This window comes from Oryctolagus cuniculus, chromosome X (genome assembly GCF_964237555.1).
Source record: "Oryctolagus cuniculus chromosome X, mOryCun1.1, whole genome shotgun sequence".
NCBI classification, from domain to species: Eukaryota; Metazoa; Chordata; class Mammalia; order Lagomorpha; family Leporidae; genus Oryctolagus; species Oryctolagus cuniculus.
The window spans coordinates 1,966,635-1,983,647 of record NC_091453.1 but is presented as its reverse complement, the minus strand read 5'-3'; the positions used below and the strand labels follow the sequence as shown (position 1 = coordinate 1,983,647).

General features: G+C 37.0%; 1 protein-coding gene across 5 annotated transcripts in view; it reads left to right on the top strand.

Annotated features, from left to right (window-relative positions):
• Positions 1 to 13,612, top strand: part of AP1S2 (adaptor related protein complex 1 subunit sigma 2) — a 30,196-nt gene extending 16,584 nt beyond the window's left edge. For 2 of the 5 annotated variants that reach the window (XR_007912139.2, XM_008272384.4), the window contains one exon: positions 12,334 to 13,612. Coding sequence is in view for 4 of the 5 variants with exons in the window: in XM_008272384.4 (XP_008270606.1) it covers positions 12,334 to 12,381 (48 nt within the window). In the remaining variant the exon portion in view is untranslated. Of the gene's footprint in view, positions 1 to 6,273; positions 6,367 to 7,776; positions 9,252 to 12,333 lie in introns of those variants that run through there. The other 3 variants (XM_008272383.4, XM_008272382.4, XM_008272386.4) reach the window with 3 other exon arrangements.
• Positions 13,613 to 17,013: the final 3,401 nt, after the last annotated feature.

The window sequence follows — 17,013 nt, the reverse complement described above, 5'->3', positions numbered from 1 at the left end:
AAACTGAAGCTTTTGCAACTTAAAATTATTTTAAGTAAATAAGGGCTTCTTGAAGTATTTAATAATAATATACCATGTAATACGAAGTTTGGGTTTCTTTTAAAGTTAAATCTTTCTAATTAAAAATCTAGGGCATGCTAGTCAAATTTTAGAATCTGTTAAGTCGTTTTAAAAGAATTAGATGCTCAAATATGTATGATAGTCATTTAACATAAAAAATTGTTTTGCTATAAATTTTGCTTTACCAGGAAAAACTCTTGTAATTCTGTTGTCGTTACCATTGTTTCTGTTAAAATCTTTAAGCCTAAACCTTTTTCTTTTAAATTAGATTAAAAGATAATAAGGCTGTAGTCTTTCATGTTAGCATATTTTCATTTTTTATAGGTAAACCTAATTGGGGTCAGTGAAAACATATTCTGGATAAATGAGGTCTGGTTGCACTAATGCTTGAAATGGAAAATATAGAAAGACAAATACAAAAAATACAGAGGGTTAAACAAATCTTGCCTTTTAAGAAACAATTTGGCCAGTGTCCTTGGTTGCTGATTTTCCAGTTGTAATCATTTTTCTGTATTGTGTTTTTTAGCTCTTTTTCGTTGTCTGTTCTTTTAGAATTTTGAGAATTTTTCCCCTTGTTTCATTTCTAACTCATTTTAAGACAGCTCTTGGTACTCTGGGCTATTTGTAGTGATGAAAAGTTGCAATAACTGAAAATATCCAGTTATGTATATAAATCTGGTCTTCAAAAGTTTTTGACTAGAACCCACAGTAACTTTTTTAATATCACAGTAGTATATTAACAGAAACTAGAAAAAATGTTTTGAATGATATTCTCATTTTTGGTTTTTGCAATGTTACATATTCTATTCTGTTTTACTTTTTAAAACTCCTGATTTTGACTTACTAAATGGCTTTTTTGAGCCCTAGTGTTGGGGCCTGCAAAGAGCATAATCAAGATATTGGTGGCAATAAAAAATTTCCTGTTATAGAAAAATTAGCAAATTTAGGCAAGTACACTAGAATATCTTAACTACCAACCAGAGCCAGCTGGATTAACTCACTGGTTCTCAATGGGTGGGTGTAGGGCACCTGTGCCCTCTGGGGACATTGGGCAATGTCTGGACACATTTTTTGGTTGTCGCAGTTGGGGTTACAGTGCTATTGCCAGCTAGTAGGTAAAGACCAGAGGGGGCCGCTAAATGTCCTACAGTACACAGGACAGCATTCCCCTCCCAAAACAAGGAATTATCCAGCCCCAAATGTCAGTTGTGCTCATGTAGAGAAACCCTAGTTTAATTTAACCATATGGAATAAAAATTTCTTAATGAATTACAGATTGCTACATCTTTTCAATATATATGTAGTCCATAGTATAAATAACTGGCTGAAAATTAATGAAAAATGCAAAAAGAGGAGGGAGAAAATCCCTAAAAGTTGTGAAAGGAGAACAGATATGCTTAATAGCACATAAATGGCTTTAAAAATCACCTCTGCGACTCACCAGAATTACCTTTACTTGATAACCAGTGACTGAGGAGATAATATTTAGTTGACTTTAAAACCTCACCCATAGCCACCAAGCTTGTAGGATGTCACTATATAATTTAATTTCTTCAACAACAACCAAATATGTTAACTTCTATTAAGTAATTGAATTTTTATGTGGAAACAAGAGCATGTCTAACCTACAGGCACGCACAACACTTTTGATTTTCCTATTTTCCCATCCCTCTTAGGAATTTGATAATTTCTTAATGGAGGAATAGTTTAAATGACCAGAATTTGTAGGCTTTCATTGTATATGTAGACTTTCTTGTTGTTGCTGTTTTACACCCTACAAAACATTTACTTAGTGAAGATATTTAGAGTTTGGTGTTTGAAATGTGATTCCAAGGAATCCTTTATATTTAGAAAATCCTAACTTAGGGTGTTTCAAGGAAAGTACAATACAGTTATGGTAGAATATGCATAACATATTTCTCTACAGTTTAATATTGTATTTGCTAAGTTATTCTGCTTTTTTATTTAAAAACTACAACTAACTGCCAAAGTAATTCGTCCTTAGTGTTTTAGAACAGTGTCTATCAGATGTAATAAAATTACCCTATCATTTTTTTTTTGACAGGCAGAGTGGATAGTGAGAGAGAGAGAGAGACAGAGAGAAAGGTCTTCCTTTGCCATTGGTTCACCCTCCAATGGCCGCCGCGGCCGGCGCGCGCTGATCTGATGGCAGGAGCCAGGTGCTTCTCCTGGTCTCCCATGGGGTGCAGGGCCCTAGCACTTGGGCCATCCTCTACTGCACTCCCGGGCCACAGCAGAGAGCTGGCCTGGAAGAGGGGCAACTGGGACAGAATCCGGTGCCCCGACCGGGACTAGAACCCCGTGTGCTGGCGCCGCAAGGCGGAGGATTAGCCTAGTGAGCCGCGGCGCCGGCCTACCCTGTCATTTTAAAGACAAATTTATAAGAGAAATATAATAGTAATATATCAGCAGCACAATATAAGAAGATAGCAGAAGACATGTATAAGTAATTCACAGATGGGAAAAAATAGTCCATTTTTAAGGGAATACCAATTAAAATATCAACCAGACCTTTTTTTTTTCTTCAATCATAAAAGATGAGAGCCACTCTGTTGCTACTTTAGAGCACTTAAAGTTGTATTTCGTTTTGGATAATTAGTTAGACAATGTTCATTCACAATTAAATGTTATACTATACCTTTTAACCCATCAATTACACTTCAAGGTTCAAGGAATTGTATCCAACAGAAGTGTACAAATGCATCAAGAAACATGCTCAGTATAATATTAAGCCATTAATTCCATCAACAGCAAGTAGATTAAGAAAATTATGATACAACCACACATGAAATCTGTGTAGCTGTAAAAGAAATTATGTGGATTTCTGTGTAGTGATATGGAAGTATTCTCAAAGTGTATCAAGTGAGGAAAGATCTAGGGGCAGGATATTAACAACTTAAGTATTACCTCTGAAAAAGTTGGAAGTTTTTCCCTTTTTTAACAGTGTGAAATAAGTATGTATTTAGTATTACAAATTTTTTGAAATGGAAAAATGCTGCTATGTGAATGAAAGTGTACATTGTTTTGTCCAGATGGTAAATCTAGAGTAGGGTTTACAAAAATAAAAGTTTCAGTACACGGAATAAAGGGCTTATCTGCTCTTGACCATTTTAGACACTAACCATCTGGAGTAACCACATAGCTCTTGCCACACATCACTAACTTGATGTAAAAAAAAAATTACTTGTTAACTTCCAAAATGCTTGTGAAATAAGACTGACACCATGAGCACTGTCATCTAAAAAGGTGCTTTCATTTCTTCTCCCTTTTTAAAATCCATTGCTCAAACTAGATCTTAGTTAGATTGGATACTCTCCAGCACTTTTGGGCTTTACCACAAGGAATAGGGTTCCAGAGCTGAGCGTAAAGACTGCTTTCTTTGCCACAGAATTTAATTAGGAACAATAAAAAGGCCCGTCGTATTCTTGAACATGAAGGAAATTGGATGCTACTTTAGAGTGCAAGGAATAACTCAGGAAGCTCCTTTACAAGAAAAACTACAGTAGGGCAATAACTTCAAATTAAACTTATTTATATTTGCTTCTCATTAAATGTAAATTATTTTTATCTTTTACCACATTGGGTAGTAGAAAGAGAAATTGAGAGACTAAACCATCAGCCTTGCATATCCAGCTACTAGTTTACCCAGTACTTCTCATCCCAACAAGACTTAAACCTGCAGATAATTGCTAGCTTACCAATGTTCATTATAGCTTCCCAGTTGGTTTTACTTCTGCGTCATATGCCTAGAATGGGGAATATCTAGGAAATTACAGTAATGTGGTTTATCTGTCCTTAGGAAGGCAGGCGGTTTCCAGAACAGCTGTAACTTGATTTCTCTGCTGTGTTTAGTTGTCATTTTGTCCTTTTTGTAGGGGCTTGAAAACAAAATTATTCTTAGTGCATAGGAATGTTGAAGATGTAGTCTTCATCTAATGGAGAGAATGATGACAAACAGGAATAAAATAAAGGGAAAAGTATTCCCTGGTAGCAGGGAGAAGGGGATTGAGATCAAAAGCACTGGTTGTGGGCAAGAAGACTCTTCTTGTTTATGAGGTGATAACAGATGTTTTTTTCTTCATGAATTAAATTTGTGAAATTGAGCAAGTTGTCATTGCCATGGCCTTGAGAAACACACCGTCTAGGGGGAGAACCATTGGGGACTGGGGAGGAGAGGTTGGATTACATGTGGATAGTGTGGAGGGTTGTCAGTAGACTTAGTGGGCTACAAATTAGTGATGGACAAAAGGATTGCCAGGGTTGAAAGTAATACACCTGTGATATCTTTATTCAAAAGAAAAAAAAAAAATGGGTGGGGAGTCTCTAAAGAATCTGTACTGAGGGCAATTTGTGGCTTATGTTTGGGAAATAGAACTACCTTAAAAAACATTTTTCTCACTACCATTCTGGTCTTTATTCCCACTTAATTGAAATCACTGGCATTTTAGTGTATTAAACTCATAGTTTGCTGAATAGTAAATATGACTAATTCCAACAGGTGGAAGATATTAGGCCAATTGCTACATAGGGTCCCTTGTGTGCTATGACAGACTTTCCTGTCACCTGCCCTAATTCTTAAGTAATTGTTCTGTGACACACATGATGTACTGGTAGTGCGACACCCAGAATACTGGAGTTTATATTGTATCCACTATAATATTTTCTTTGTATATGAGAAAAAATGTCCATTAATTATCGGCTTATCTGTAACATTAAGCTAAAAATCAAATGTTAAGGGATGATTGGGACATTTATTTTTATAGAACTTCTACAGACTCTAGCAGTCTTAACTATGATATTATTTTAAACATGTTACAGCAGTTTAAAAATGACAAAGAAAACATTGAGGGGCAGGAGTTGTGGCACAGCAGGTTAAGTCACCACTTGGGATGCCCACATCCTATTTCAGAGTGCCTGAGAGTCTTACCTCTGCTTCTAGTCCAACTTCTTGCTGATGCTCCTGGGAAGCAGTAGATTATAGCCCCAGTCCCTGGATTCCTGCCAACCACGCAGGAGACCTGGATGGAGTTCCTATCTCTTGGATTTGGCCTGACCCAGTCCTGGCTGTTATAGCCATTTGAGGAGTGAACCAGCAGTTGAAAGATGGATCTTCCTCTCCCTCTCCCTCTCCCTCTCCCTCTCCCACTCTTTCTCCCTCTCCCTCTCCCCCTCCCCCCTTTCTCCTTCCCTTCCTCTGCCTCCTTCTCCCTCACCCCCCTTTGTCTCCTCCCTCTCTCCCTCTCTCCCCCTCTCCCTCCCTTTCTCCTCCTCTACCTACCCCTTTCTCTCTCTCTCTCACCCTGCCTTTGAAAAGAAAAGCACATTTAGTTTTTGGGTATTTTAGGGTTTCTTTTCTTTCTTTCTTTTTTTCTTTTTTTTTTTTTTTGACAGGCAGAGTTAGACAGTGAGAGAGAGAGAGAGAGAGAGAAAGGTCTTCCTTCCATTGGTTCACCCCTCAAATGAGACCACGGCTGGTGTGCTGCGCCCATCCAAAGCCAGGAGCCAGGTACTTCCTCCTGGTCTCCCATGCGGGTGCAAGTGCCCAAGGACTTGGGCCATCCTCCACTGCACTCCCTGGCCACAGCAGAGAGCTGGACTGGAAGAGGAACAACCGGGACAGAATCCAGCACCCCAACCGGAACTAGAACCTGGTGTGCCAGCGCCGCAGGCAGAGGATTAGCCAAGTGAGCCGTGGCGCCAGCTGGGTTTCTTTTCTTGAAGGATATTTTATCAATGAGGAGGGTTCTCTCCCTGTGAAGAGTGTTCTTCACAATTAATGGAAGCTAATTTCTTGTTTAAGTACAGTAAAATGGATCATCAGCTATAAGAAACAGTTTGGCTTATTATCATCAAGCCTTTCCATTCCTAAAAGGTAGTAAAAGATCTGTCATAACCATTGAGTGGTGGAAACGTATTGGGTGGTCACCTTTGAGAACTGTTCCTGTAGAATTACTTGTTCTCCTTCACAGTAAGTGCTCTTTGTGGAGGAATGGCTACATACTGAGCCCTATTTATGAAACCACCTTTCTCTTTTCTTGAAGGACCTAAGATACTATGGTTGGTTTTTACATGGTGTTATATAAAATTAAGAGAGAAAACAAAAACATTCAAAACTGTAAAGACTCATAGAACTGGTATTATTTAGGTGAAAGATTATATGAAAGACTTAAACTTTTCTTGTTCTCTCTCCAGAAAACAGAGAATATGTATCACAGCAAGAGTTTCATTGGGTGTAAGAGAGCGTACTAGAATACGTGCTGGAGTACTGACATGCATCAAAATGTAGTAGGATATATGAATTCAGTTTGTACTTATAATTTTGTTAAGTTTGTTATTTATATTTTTAGCATTACTTGGCAAGTTTGATTACATCAAATTCCCAGGCATGGTCCTGATTATTTCATTAAGCATTTTTTAGGGAATTTTGCCCTGATAATGATCCATCATTGGAGTTTATAGTTTATTCTTTACACAGACTATTGAAATAGGTTCAGAGGTTCATTGACAGAAAAAGTATTCAGTAACTGCTATGAATAACAAAAGCTATTGGTACAGAAGTAGAATTTCCATATGAAAACAAAAACTTCTGTAAGAAGATGAAATGTGTGGGGTTTAATTTATTATTAATATTATTTAACTTGCTTCATTCTAATATAATCTAGTATGAGTTTGTGCAGGGGAAGTTCAGCTGTTTCTTTAAATGTCAGGAATTATCTGAGGATTAATATTTAACTGGCTTTTCTACTCAGATACTTTTGTATTTAATGGTTATATAAGTTTAGAGATAGATTACATATTTGGGGGGACATTTTACATGATTTTATAGCTTAATATTTTAAAGTTCCAACTTGAGTAATTTTAAAATGAAGATACCTTTAACCCAGTCAAATAAGTAGGCAGTTTTAAACATTTGGGAGTCACAAGCCTTTTGGTGGTGGTATAATCCCTTTAAGAGTCTGAAGGGTGATGAGCCCTCTCCCTTAGAAACCCATCTGTAGACACTCTAGGGTCAGTTTAAAACCTCATCTCAGGGTTTTTTTTTTTCCTTGTTAGAATCATTTTGTTAAGACAAATTTGAAGGCACAGACATTTAACAAATCTGGAAAGTTTTAAAAAGTCTTTCTTGAGGATTTTCTTTCTTTTTCGTTTAATTAGATTGAGGGTTCTTTTAATAATGATATCCTTAGTCTCAAAGTTACAGTCTTCGGGTTTTTTGTTTGTTTGTTTGTTTATGCTTTTGTAGTGACAGTTAAAAACCTCCATCACTACTTAAAATACCAGATGACTGACAACTTTGCCACTTTTTCTCCAGAAAGATTTTCCTCTAGGATCTCTACTTCATGTAATAGCACTGGCGGAAGGGCACATTCTAATTCAACTTGCAGTTAACCTCAGTAGTGACCAGATTATTGACACTGACAGTCTTTGCAGAGTATTATTAGTAAATACTTATAACGTGCTGCAGGATTTTATAGGGCTTAGGCCATCATTTTGTTTACCATTATATATATAGTAAAGTTATAAAAGATGAATCTGAACGTCTAGGTGTTGTTTAAAAGCCATAAACCAAAGAACAAAGCAAACAAAAACTTAAGTTTTAGTTAACTTTTCTTTACTGTGAACCAAATGTTCTGGAAATCTTTGCCTGTGTTAGTTTGTATACTGTGTGTAAGAATATATGCATTTCTTTTGTAGCCACGGCATGAATATTTTAATGTCCCTGTGTACTAAATGACTACTCATCGAATATGCAGAATTTCACAGAGGAAATAGAGAGCTGACGTACTTATGAAAGAAAATATCCTCAGCTTGGTGACTGGTTATCTTGCATAAAAATAATAGAAAGTTTCAGAAAAAGTACCTTCACAGATGTATTTTTTTCCTGTTCCCATTCCTAACTCATCTGTTTTATTTTCATTATATATGTAAACTTGATATAGCTTATTCCTGTCCACGATTGATTTAATTTCTCCTCAACAAAAATATGGCCTATAAATGCCTTGAGTAAGATTCCATCTTAAACACATACATGTTGTCATTAATGAATCATCTATTATTAATCTAAAGAAAACCTGGCAGTTGTTTACCAAAGAAAATACAGCTGAAGTGCCAGGTCACACTAAGCAGTGCTATGGTATATATTGTGAATTGGCCTCCCAATGTTGGTGGGGAGGGGGACAAAAAGAAATGCTATTTAGTGTGATTATCATAGAGTCTATATGAGCTAATGTGTTCTAATGTATCACATAAAAGTATATGTGGAAGTAATACAACAAAGTAAAGTTAATTTGGATTATTATATTTTATGGTTAAAACATTCAGTTTTTAAGAAATTTTATAGTGCCACATATATGTAATCACATTTGTGCTGTATAATATCACATTGTCCCTCTAAGATCTGTCAGAGAGCTATATCCAAAAAGTTGCTTCTGCAATATCTGTTGCTCAGTAGTAGCCCTTTGAAAGTATTAATACTGAGTTTATTCATGTAGTTAAAAATTTTAATATTCAGTTTTAAAACCTAAACATGTTTTACTAGTTATGGCTTCCTAATATTTTGAGTCTTCATTTCACTACTTAATGCTTTGTTAACTATGACCATATTTCTGAATATTAAAACTTTTACCATCATTATTGCATATGCTTTTAAATAAAACCTAGAGCATATTATAAAAGGAAAAGTACCAAATATTTCATTGTTTATATGAGTTAAGAAGTTGTCATTAAACAGTAAATTCAAAAGGTGCTTGGACTAGCTAACAACTGGAAGAAGACTTATGAAAATGTGTGTTGACCAAACTTAGTACTAGGCAGGCAGTATAGACCTATGGATCACTTATTTCCATTCTTACCATTCTCGCTGTAATGTACCACATTTGAAGCACCTGGTTGGGGCTATCAAATGAGAAATTTAGTCATATCCATTTGAAACATTGATCTTTCATTTCCATTTTTTTCTCCATCCCTCCCCTTGCCCTGCAATATGTTGTTCATCTGGTTTTAATGCTGCATGAATATGCATTGTCTCATACCTGTTTGCTTTGGATGCTGTGTGCTGAGCTGTAACAAAATGTTGCTGCTTTTGTTATCCGTATACAGCTGCTTGCTTTAAATTAGTAGATTCTGAAATAGCTTTTTCTTGCATGTCTAAAATAAAAGTATTGCATGTACTTCGCCTCATGTGAATGACTTTTCTTTTCCATCCCTTTTGATAAAATAACACATTTTGTATTTTCATTTTTCCAGGTAACCTTTTAAAATTGTGGTTAAAAAAAAAACATGTAACATAATTCACCATCTTAACCATTCTAAGTATACAGTCCATTAGTGTTGAGTAGATTCGCACAGTTGTACAACAGATCTCCTCAACTTCTTTGTCTTCCATAATAGAAATGTTGTGCCCATTAGTCAAACACTCTCCATCTCACCCTCACCCTAGACCCTGGTAACCACCCATTCTACTTTCTGTTTTTCTTAATTTGACTACTATACATAGTAGTTTCTCTAGGTAATTTTGAGCTAAAATTTCAGTGTGGACATGTGAAAGTTAAATTTTATGTTATAAAAATCTACTCACACAGTCTCAAACAAGTAAAATGTATAAACAAAACCAAGCCTTTTAGAAAGGGCAAATAATTTAAATAATGCATATTCGAAAAGCAACATGATTCTCTTCAGGAAACACTGTGTAAGACTGCAGGCAGTGAACAAATTAGGGAAATCTGACCAGTTCCAGGATGTAGTTGTGGGACATTTTTACATGCATAAACTGAGAATGTAAACTATAGGATCCAATGTAGGCAGCATTTCATTAATACACTAAAGGCTGTAGGACATTTTAAAGAATTTCTTAACATGAAAACATTAAGATTGCTTTCTTTAATATGTGAATCAGCTGTTCAGTGTATTTGATGGTTAAGGCTAAATATTATAAATGATTGTAAGCGAAAGAGATTGGCTTATATCACTCTTGGGAGTATTGTGTAAGTTCCAAAATTTTCATTTTATTTGAAAGAGAGACAGACATCTTCCATCTCCTGCTTCACTCCCCAGATGCCCAAAGCAGCCAGGTCTGTGCCAAGCTGAAGTCAGGAGCCCAGAATTTAATCTAGGTCTCCCCCCAAATATTTGTTATCATCTGCTGCCACCCAGGGTGCAGGATCCGAAGCAGAGAAACCAGGACTCACACAAGGCACCCCAAGCAGCAACTTAATGGGTGTACCCAGTGCCTGCCTCAAAACATTTAGCATGAAAACTTCGAGACATATAAATATAATAGGATAAAGAACTCTTACACACATACTGAGCTTCAACAGCCATCAACTTAAATCTTATTTCCTTAATCCCACCTCCCATTTTTGGCTCTGTTTTAGAGCAAGCCCTAAACATTCTGTACTCTCATCTTTAATACTTCAGTATGTATCCTTAACAGATAAGTACCATGCCCAACAAAATAACAGTAATTAATTGTAATATCTTGCGCCTGGCTCAGTTTTTCCAAATTACCTGAAAAATGCCTTTTTATGACTTATTTGTTAGAACCAGATTCCAAACAAGGTTTATATCATATCTGGTTGAAATGTCTTAGTCTTTTACAAGTTGTCTGCTTTCTGCCCCTCTCCCCCCTTTAAGCCAGGTGGTCATTTCTGCTCTAAAATTTCCTGTATTCTGTTTGGCTGATTGAATTATTGTGGCAGTATTTAACTTGTTCTTTTATCCCCTATCTATATTTAGATCTATAGCCTGATAAGATTTAAGGTTCAATGTCTGGGCTGCAAGAATACTTCATAGATAAGACTGCCTTTTAAAAATATATACCCTTTTTTACTAAAACTGATTTTTACCCATTTTTTCATTAGTTACACATACTAAATGGTCATCTTGTGAACTTTAGACAATTGGTTTATAGTCCTTTAGTTTAGTACTAAATACTTTCATTTAGATTTCAGTTGTGTGGCTGTCGGCTAAGAGTTTTTGAACACTATAAATCAGGCACTGAGTTTTAATTCATTTTCAACATATAAAGGTAAGTTCTATTCTTGTTTTACAAATATGGAAACAGACTACAGAGTTGAGGTAATTTAAAAGATTGACACCATGAAGTGCTTTACATACAATTAAATCTAATGTCCTAAGGATTTATGGTTTAATATAATTTTTCTTCTTATTTTTGTGCTGTGCCACAATTAGGATGCAAAAGTAAGTTTATCATTGGATAATAAGTTACATTTTTTCCTCCATTAAAATACAGTGTTGCCTTGTTAAACTGTTGCTAGTAATACCTGAACAATCACCTAATTGGTCCCTTTTTATTTTGTGACATATAAAATCAGCCACTTTGGAAAATTTTAAAGTAATTGTTTTCTAGATATAGCTGTTCTAGTTTTCTTTGAAATTGAAAAAAATAATTTTTTTATTTGTAAAACAAAGAGCTCCCATCTGCTGGTTGTTGGTGAGGGGGGGCAGGGAAACAGGAACTTAATCCAGGTCTCTCACATGGGTACATGGGTGGCGGGACCTCATCACTTGAACCATTTGTGCTGCTTCCCAGAACCTGCCATTAGCAGGAAGCTGTAGACTGGAGCCCGAGCCTGGCATCAAACCCAGGCACTCTGATGTGGGATGTGGGCACGTTAACTGTTAGGCCAAACTCCCACCTCTTTCTTTGACATAGGACAAAAAATCCTTTTGACCTAGAGTGTTCTTTCTGCATGTGGAATCCACCAATGCTCTTGGTTGCCCTTGGGAGGTCTGGGAAGGTGGCTGTTTTTGAAGTTTCTATGTTGTGGATATGTCAAGTAAAAACTCCAAGAGGGAAAACATTTCTATAAAAACATGTAACAAAAAAGAACCTGGAACACAGCATTAGGTGAAGAATTATGGGAACTCATGTGGGGATGGGGTGCTGTTTCCTTTACACTTGGAGGAGGATTTGAATTTTAACACTGAAATAGCTCCTGTATATAATTGAGTAGCAGTGATTTCATAAATTGCCAGTGAGTTTGCATTGGGCTTGACTGCTTTTTGTGTGACAGCAAAACTGCCTGGCACTTTGATAGGTAATCAGCAAATATTTAATGAAAGCTGAAAAACGTCTATGGTCTGCAGTGTTTGGGGCACAAAACCCTGGCTGTCAGTGACACGGAACTGCTTTCTTTCTTCTCGAAAACAAACATGTCTTCCCATGTCAACTTTTCCCACCTTACAACTCCCTGAATCTGCTTACTAGAATCTCACATTTTCCCTCCACAGGAAGCTGAAACCCCACGTAGTGTTCTTGAAGAAATTGGACTGACATAACTCTCCTCCCTTGTTGATGACTTCCTGTGGCATTTTACACACTGTAGATGGTCACTGCCTTCATATCCATGTTAGCTAATGGTGTAAAATGATGTCTTGTCAGTATTACTGTTTTGCTAAGCTGCTTCATTTATGCCCACACAACTTTTTTTTTTTAAAAAAAAGGGAACTTTGGTTAACCAAATGATAAATTAAGGGACTTAAATATGATTAGAATGATGCAGAAAAAGATACCTTTTCTGAGTAAAGTTTATAGTTAGTTTCTCATAATCTGAATTGTGAACATATATGGAAATGACACCTGTGTACATACAAAATCAAACAATCAGGCAACACATATTTATTAATTACTGTATTTGAAAAAGGAAACTCTTAAATTATATGAAACTTGGTTTTATGAAACCAAAGATTAGTGCAGCATTTTAGTATACGTAAGAATAAAGGGAACTGACATGTCACATACAAATGAATGAAAATTTGTTGAAACTTAAAAAAAAAATTATACCAAAGATACCCACTGGAAACTACTTACCTTAACGGGAATATAGGTTATTTTAAATCGCCAGATTGGAATGATGTTACACTAAAAATTATTAAGCATTTTGAACCTGGTATGAGGAACCAACTGTTTTGTAATAGTGAGCACATGATTTTTAAGGCTGAGACAGCTGACTCCTGAGATGACATTTTTGTGATTACAGTTATTAGTTACTTACATTGTTTGTTGATGCCCTAAAATAAAGTAGGAATATTAACTTACCTGGAATTCTTCGTAACAGTATCTTACAGGAAATATCTTGCTTTCCTCACGAAGTGCTGCATTAAGTCATTGTTTCAAGCACGAATGTTCCTTCAGGGGTGCTTGTGAAGACCAACTTTATTTTGCTTCCCTCTAATTAGAATTGCTGCAAACTTCACAGCAGCTTCCCTTCCTTCCTTGGAACTGCCTAGTTATCAGAAGTCTTAAAATAATTTTAAAAAGACACCTTTCATATAATGAAAGTTGAATGAGGTAAAATGGCATTAGTTGGCCCTATATTTTTTAAAGCTGTATAATTGTTCAGCATCACTTTTATACATACTTAAACATATCCTGTCTTCATGGTTTACACTTTCACTTGTATTTGCTGGGCTGAATTAAGCTTTGTTGTGATTGTAACCAGTATTCAGGCCACATGAGCACTGTCTTATCACATCGCCAATTAGTTGTAATAAATGTTCAACATAAAAACACTGTAGTGTGTTTCTCTCTTTCCAAAAGTTTGTCAGGCTACAGAGAGCTGCTGATGGAAGAATTTCTAATTTTTTTCTCAGTAAAATGGTGAAAATTCCCTCCACTTGAAAGTTGGTGGTGGGTTACAAGCACACACAAGATAAGTGGCAGAAGATTTAAGAAGTCATGTACTTCACTGAAAAATATGGATTCCTTGCTACTGAGAGCTTATCAGCACATATATTTTCAATCAATAAATGCCACTTTCAAAACCTTGATGCAGTTGACTTTTCTACTGCTTCTAAATGAGAAACTCAGATTATTCCAGACAAGAAGTATTCCCAATCACCTGGGTTCCTCTTCCACAACCCCCATGAACTGGAAATGCTAGCATGCAAAACAAATGGACTGATATTTGCAGACTGAACTAATATGAACAACAAAAGTGGTTTTGTAATTAAAGGACCTATTATTGTAGACAGAAAATGCTACACCCCATAACGGGGATATTTAGGAACAAAGAGGGGCCAGTGCTGTGGCATAGCAGGTAAAAGGCACTGCCTGCAGTGCCGACATCTCACATGGGCACTGGTTTGAGTCACGGCTGTCCCACTTCCGATCCAGCTCTACTATGGCCTGGGAAAGCAGTAGAGGATGGCCCAAATCCTTGGGCCCCTGCACCCACGTGGAAGACCCGGAGGAAGCTCCAGGCTCCTGGCTTCAGATTGGCGCAGCTCCAGCCATTGCAGCCAGTTAGGGAGTGAACCAGTGGATGGAAGACCACCCCCCCCCCACCGCCTCTCCTCTTTGTGTAACTTTTTTTTTTTTAATTTATTGACTTAAATAATTGAAAGGTAGGGATGCAGAGTGATATGTTCACTGATTCACTCCCCAGAAGCCCCCAACAATCAGGGCAGGAACAGACTGAACCTAGAACTCAATCCAGGTCTCTCACATGGTGGCAGGGATCCAAATACTTGAGCTATCACCTGCTGCTTCCCAGGATGTACATTAGCAAGAAGCTGGAATCAACTGGAGGAGCTGGGGAGCCGGCGCTGTGGGTAGTGGGTAAAGCCGCTGCCTACCATGCTGGCATCCCATATGGGTGCTGGTTCAAGTCCCAGCTGCTCCACTTCCGATCCAGCTCTACTATGGCCTGGGAAAGAGGTAGAAGATGGCCCCAGTCCTTGGGCCCCTGCACCTGCATGGGAGACCCGAAGGAAGCTCCTGGCTCCTGGCTTCGGATCGGCCCAGCTCTGGCCATTGTAGCCATTTGGGGAGTAAACCAGCAGATGGAAGACCTCTCTGTGTAACTCTGACTTTCAAATAAATCAATCAATCTTAACAAACAAACGAACTGGAGCTGGGCCTCGAATCTAAGCATTCCAATTTGGGATGGGTGACCCAAGGGGAGTCCTGATAGTTGTGCCAAATGCCTGTCCCAGGCCTGTGGGTTTCTGCCAAATGTAGATTTGGAATTTTTGAATTATAAATAACAAATAAATGACCAAAAAATGAGTAAATTTAAGATGGACATTTGTCAGGACAATGTAATGAACCAATCAGTAGTTTAAAAACTCCCTTCCACACCAGAGAAAAGTCAACATGTCAATTGTCTTGAGATCAAGATGGCAGTTTCCTTGTTTCCTCCCTGATCTATTAGGACAATTCAGCGTTCTATACCACAGTTTGTGTCTTGTTTGTAGTTAGAAAAGTGTTGGAAATCCTGAACTTGGTGATAACGACTCAGCATTAATGAACTCAGTATATACTTTGAGAATTTTCAGTCACTTTTAGGGTGAAGCAGGCATTTAGAGTGGAATAATTTGGATTTTTAAAAGTGCAATTATTCTAGACCACATACTTCATTGTTAACTATAAATTAGAGAACCTAACCTTAATAGATATTATGCTGTAATCTCAATCTTTAAATTTCTTCCTATTTCATTTTTGTTAACTTTTCAGTGTTTTGTGCACCTTTAAACCCTGAATCCTAAATCTGATTGCCAAATGCCACATACTCTGAAATTCAAAATCCCAAATATGTCAATGGAAGGCAAATTATAGAAAATCTCTAAGAAGGCATGAGAGCATTTTTTATCATTTGTGATCTGAAATCTAGGGATAATATCCCTGAAGCCTTTTCTATATTGGTTTTTTTTCTGTGATTTTTTTTATACCAGAATTGCTTTAACAGTAGGCATATTCAGTAGCAGTGACACTAATTTTCCTGGGAATGATGAAAAGTAGCTTTACCTACACACACTATATACATATAGCTTTCCAACATACTATACAAGAATGTACATCCTGAAAGCAAGCCACCACCTGATGGGGGACTGCAGATGTCAGAGAAAAATATTTATTCTACCCTCAAGTACTTTAAAAGCAAAACTGTTCAGTTTTTGCTCTTTAAGGCAAACAAGAATATTAACAGCCATTAAATATAGAAAAAAGTGTTGAGTTTAGCCAAAACTAACAAAATTTACCAAATTGGCAAAGATTAAAATAACTTGGAGTTGTGAGAACAGCAAAGCTTACTGTTGACAGAGTAAATTTTTATTTAGATTTGTTTTTTCAAAGACAGAGGGAGTGATCTTCCATCCATTGGTTCACTTCCCAAATGGCTGCAATGGCCAGGGCTGGGCCATGTCAAGGCCAGGAACCACAAACTCCCTCCTGGTCTCCCACATGGACAGCAGGGGCCCAAGTACTTGGGCCATCTTATGCTGCTTTTCCAAGCACATTAGCAGGGCACTGGATCAGAAGTGGCACAGCCAAGACTTGAACCAGCGCCCATATGGGATGCCTAACCTGTTGCACCACAACACCAACCTTCAGTAAATTTTTTGTAGTCTTTCTGGAGGGCAATTTGGAAGTACTTTAGCATTTATCTGTCTATCCTGATTTAATTAATTCTAAGGAAATGATCCGAGATGTGTGGAAATATTTAGGAAATCCACAGGATTGTTTTCAGCATAGGATTCTTTAATAGTGTGTAATTTAAAATCCAGTAATAGGGATATGGTTAAATAAATGGGTAGATCCACACCACTGAGTAAAAATAAAAACAGGGCTTGATGAAATGACAATGCTTCTTACGAAAAAAATGAAACTCAACTCTAGTCATCTCAACTCTGTATTAAAAGCAAGTATGTAGACACCCCAAAGGAAAAGGACACCCACGTTCCACTGTGAACTGGTTACCTTACCTCTCAGGATTAGGGATTACACGTAATACTCAAGTTTGTTAGTCATATAGTTTATACTGCCTAGTTTTTTCATAGTGAACACATTTTGTGATTATCAGAAAGTGAAAGTATTTTTCAATAAGATTCCAGACTTGTGAACACATCTGAGCTCACAGCCCTGTAATTTGAGTATACAGCAGCCATAAGGAGTAAGGATATACACTTATG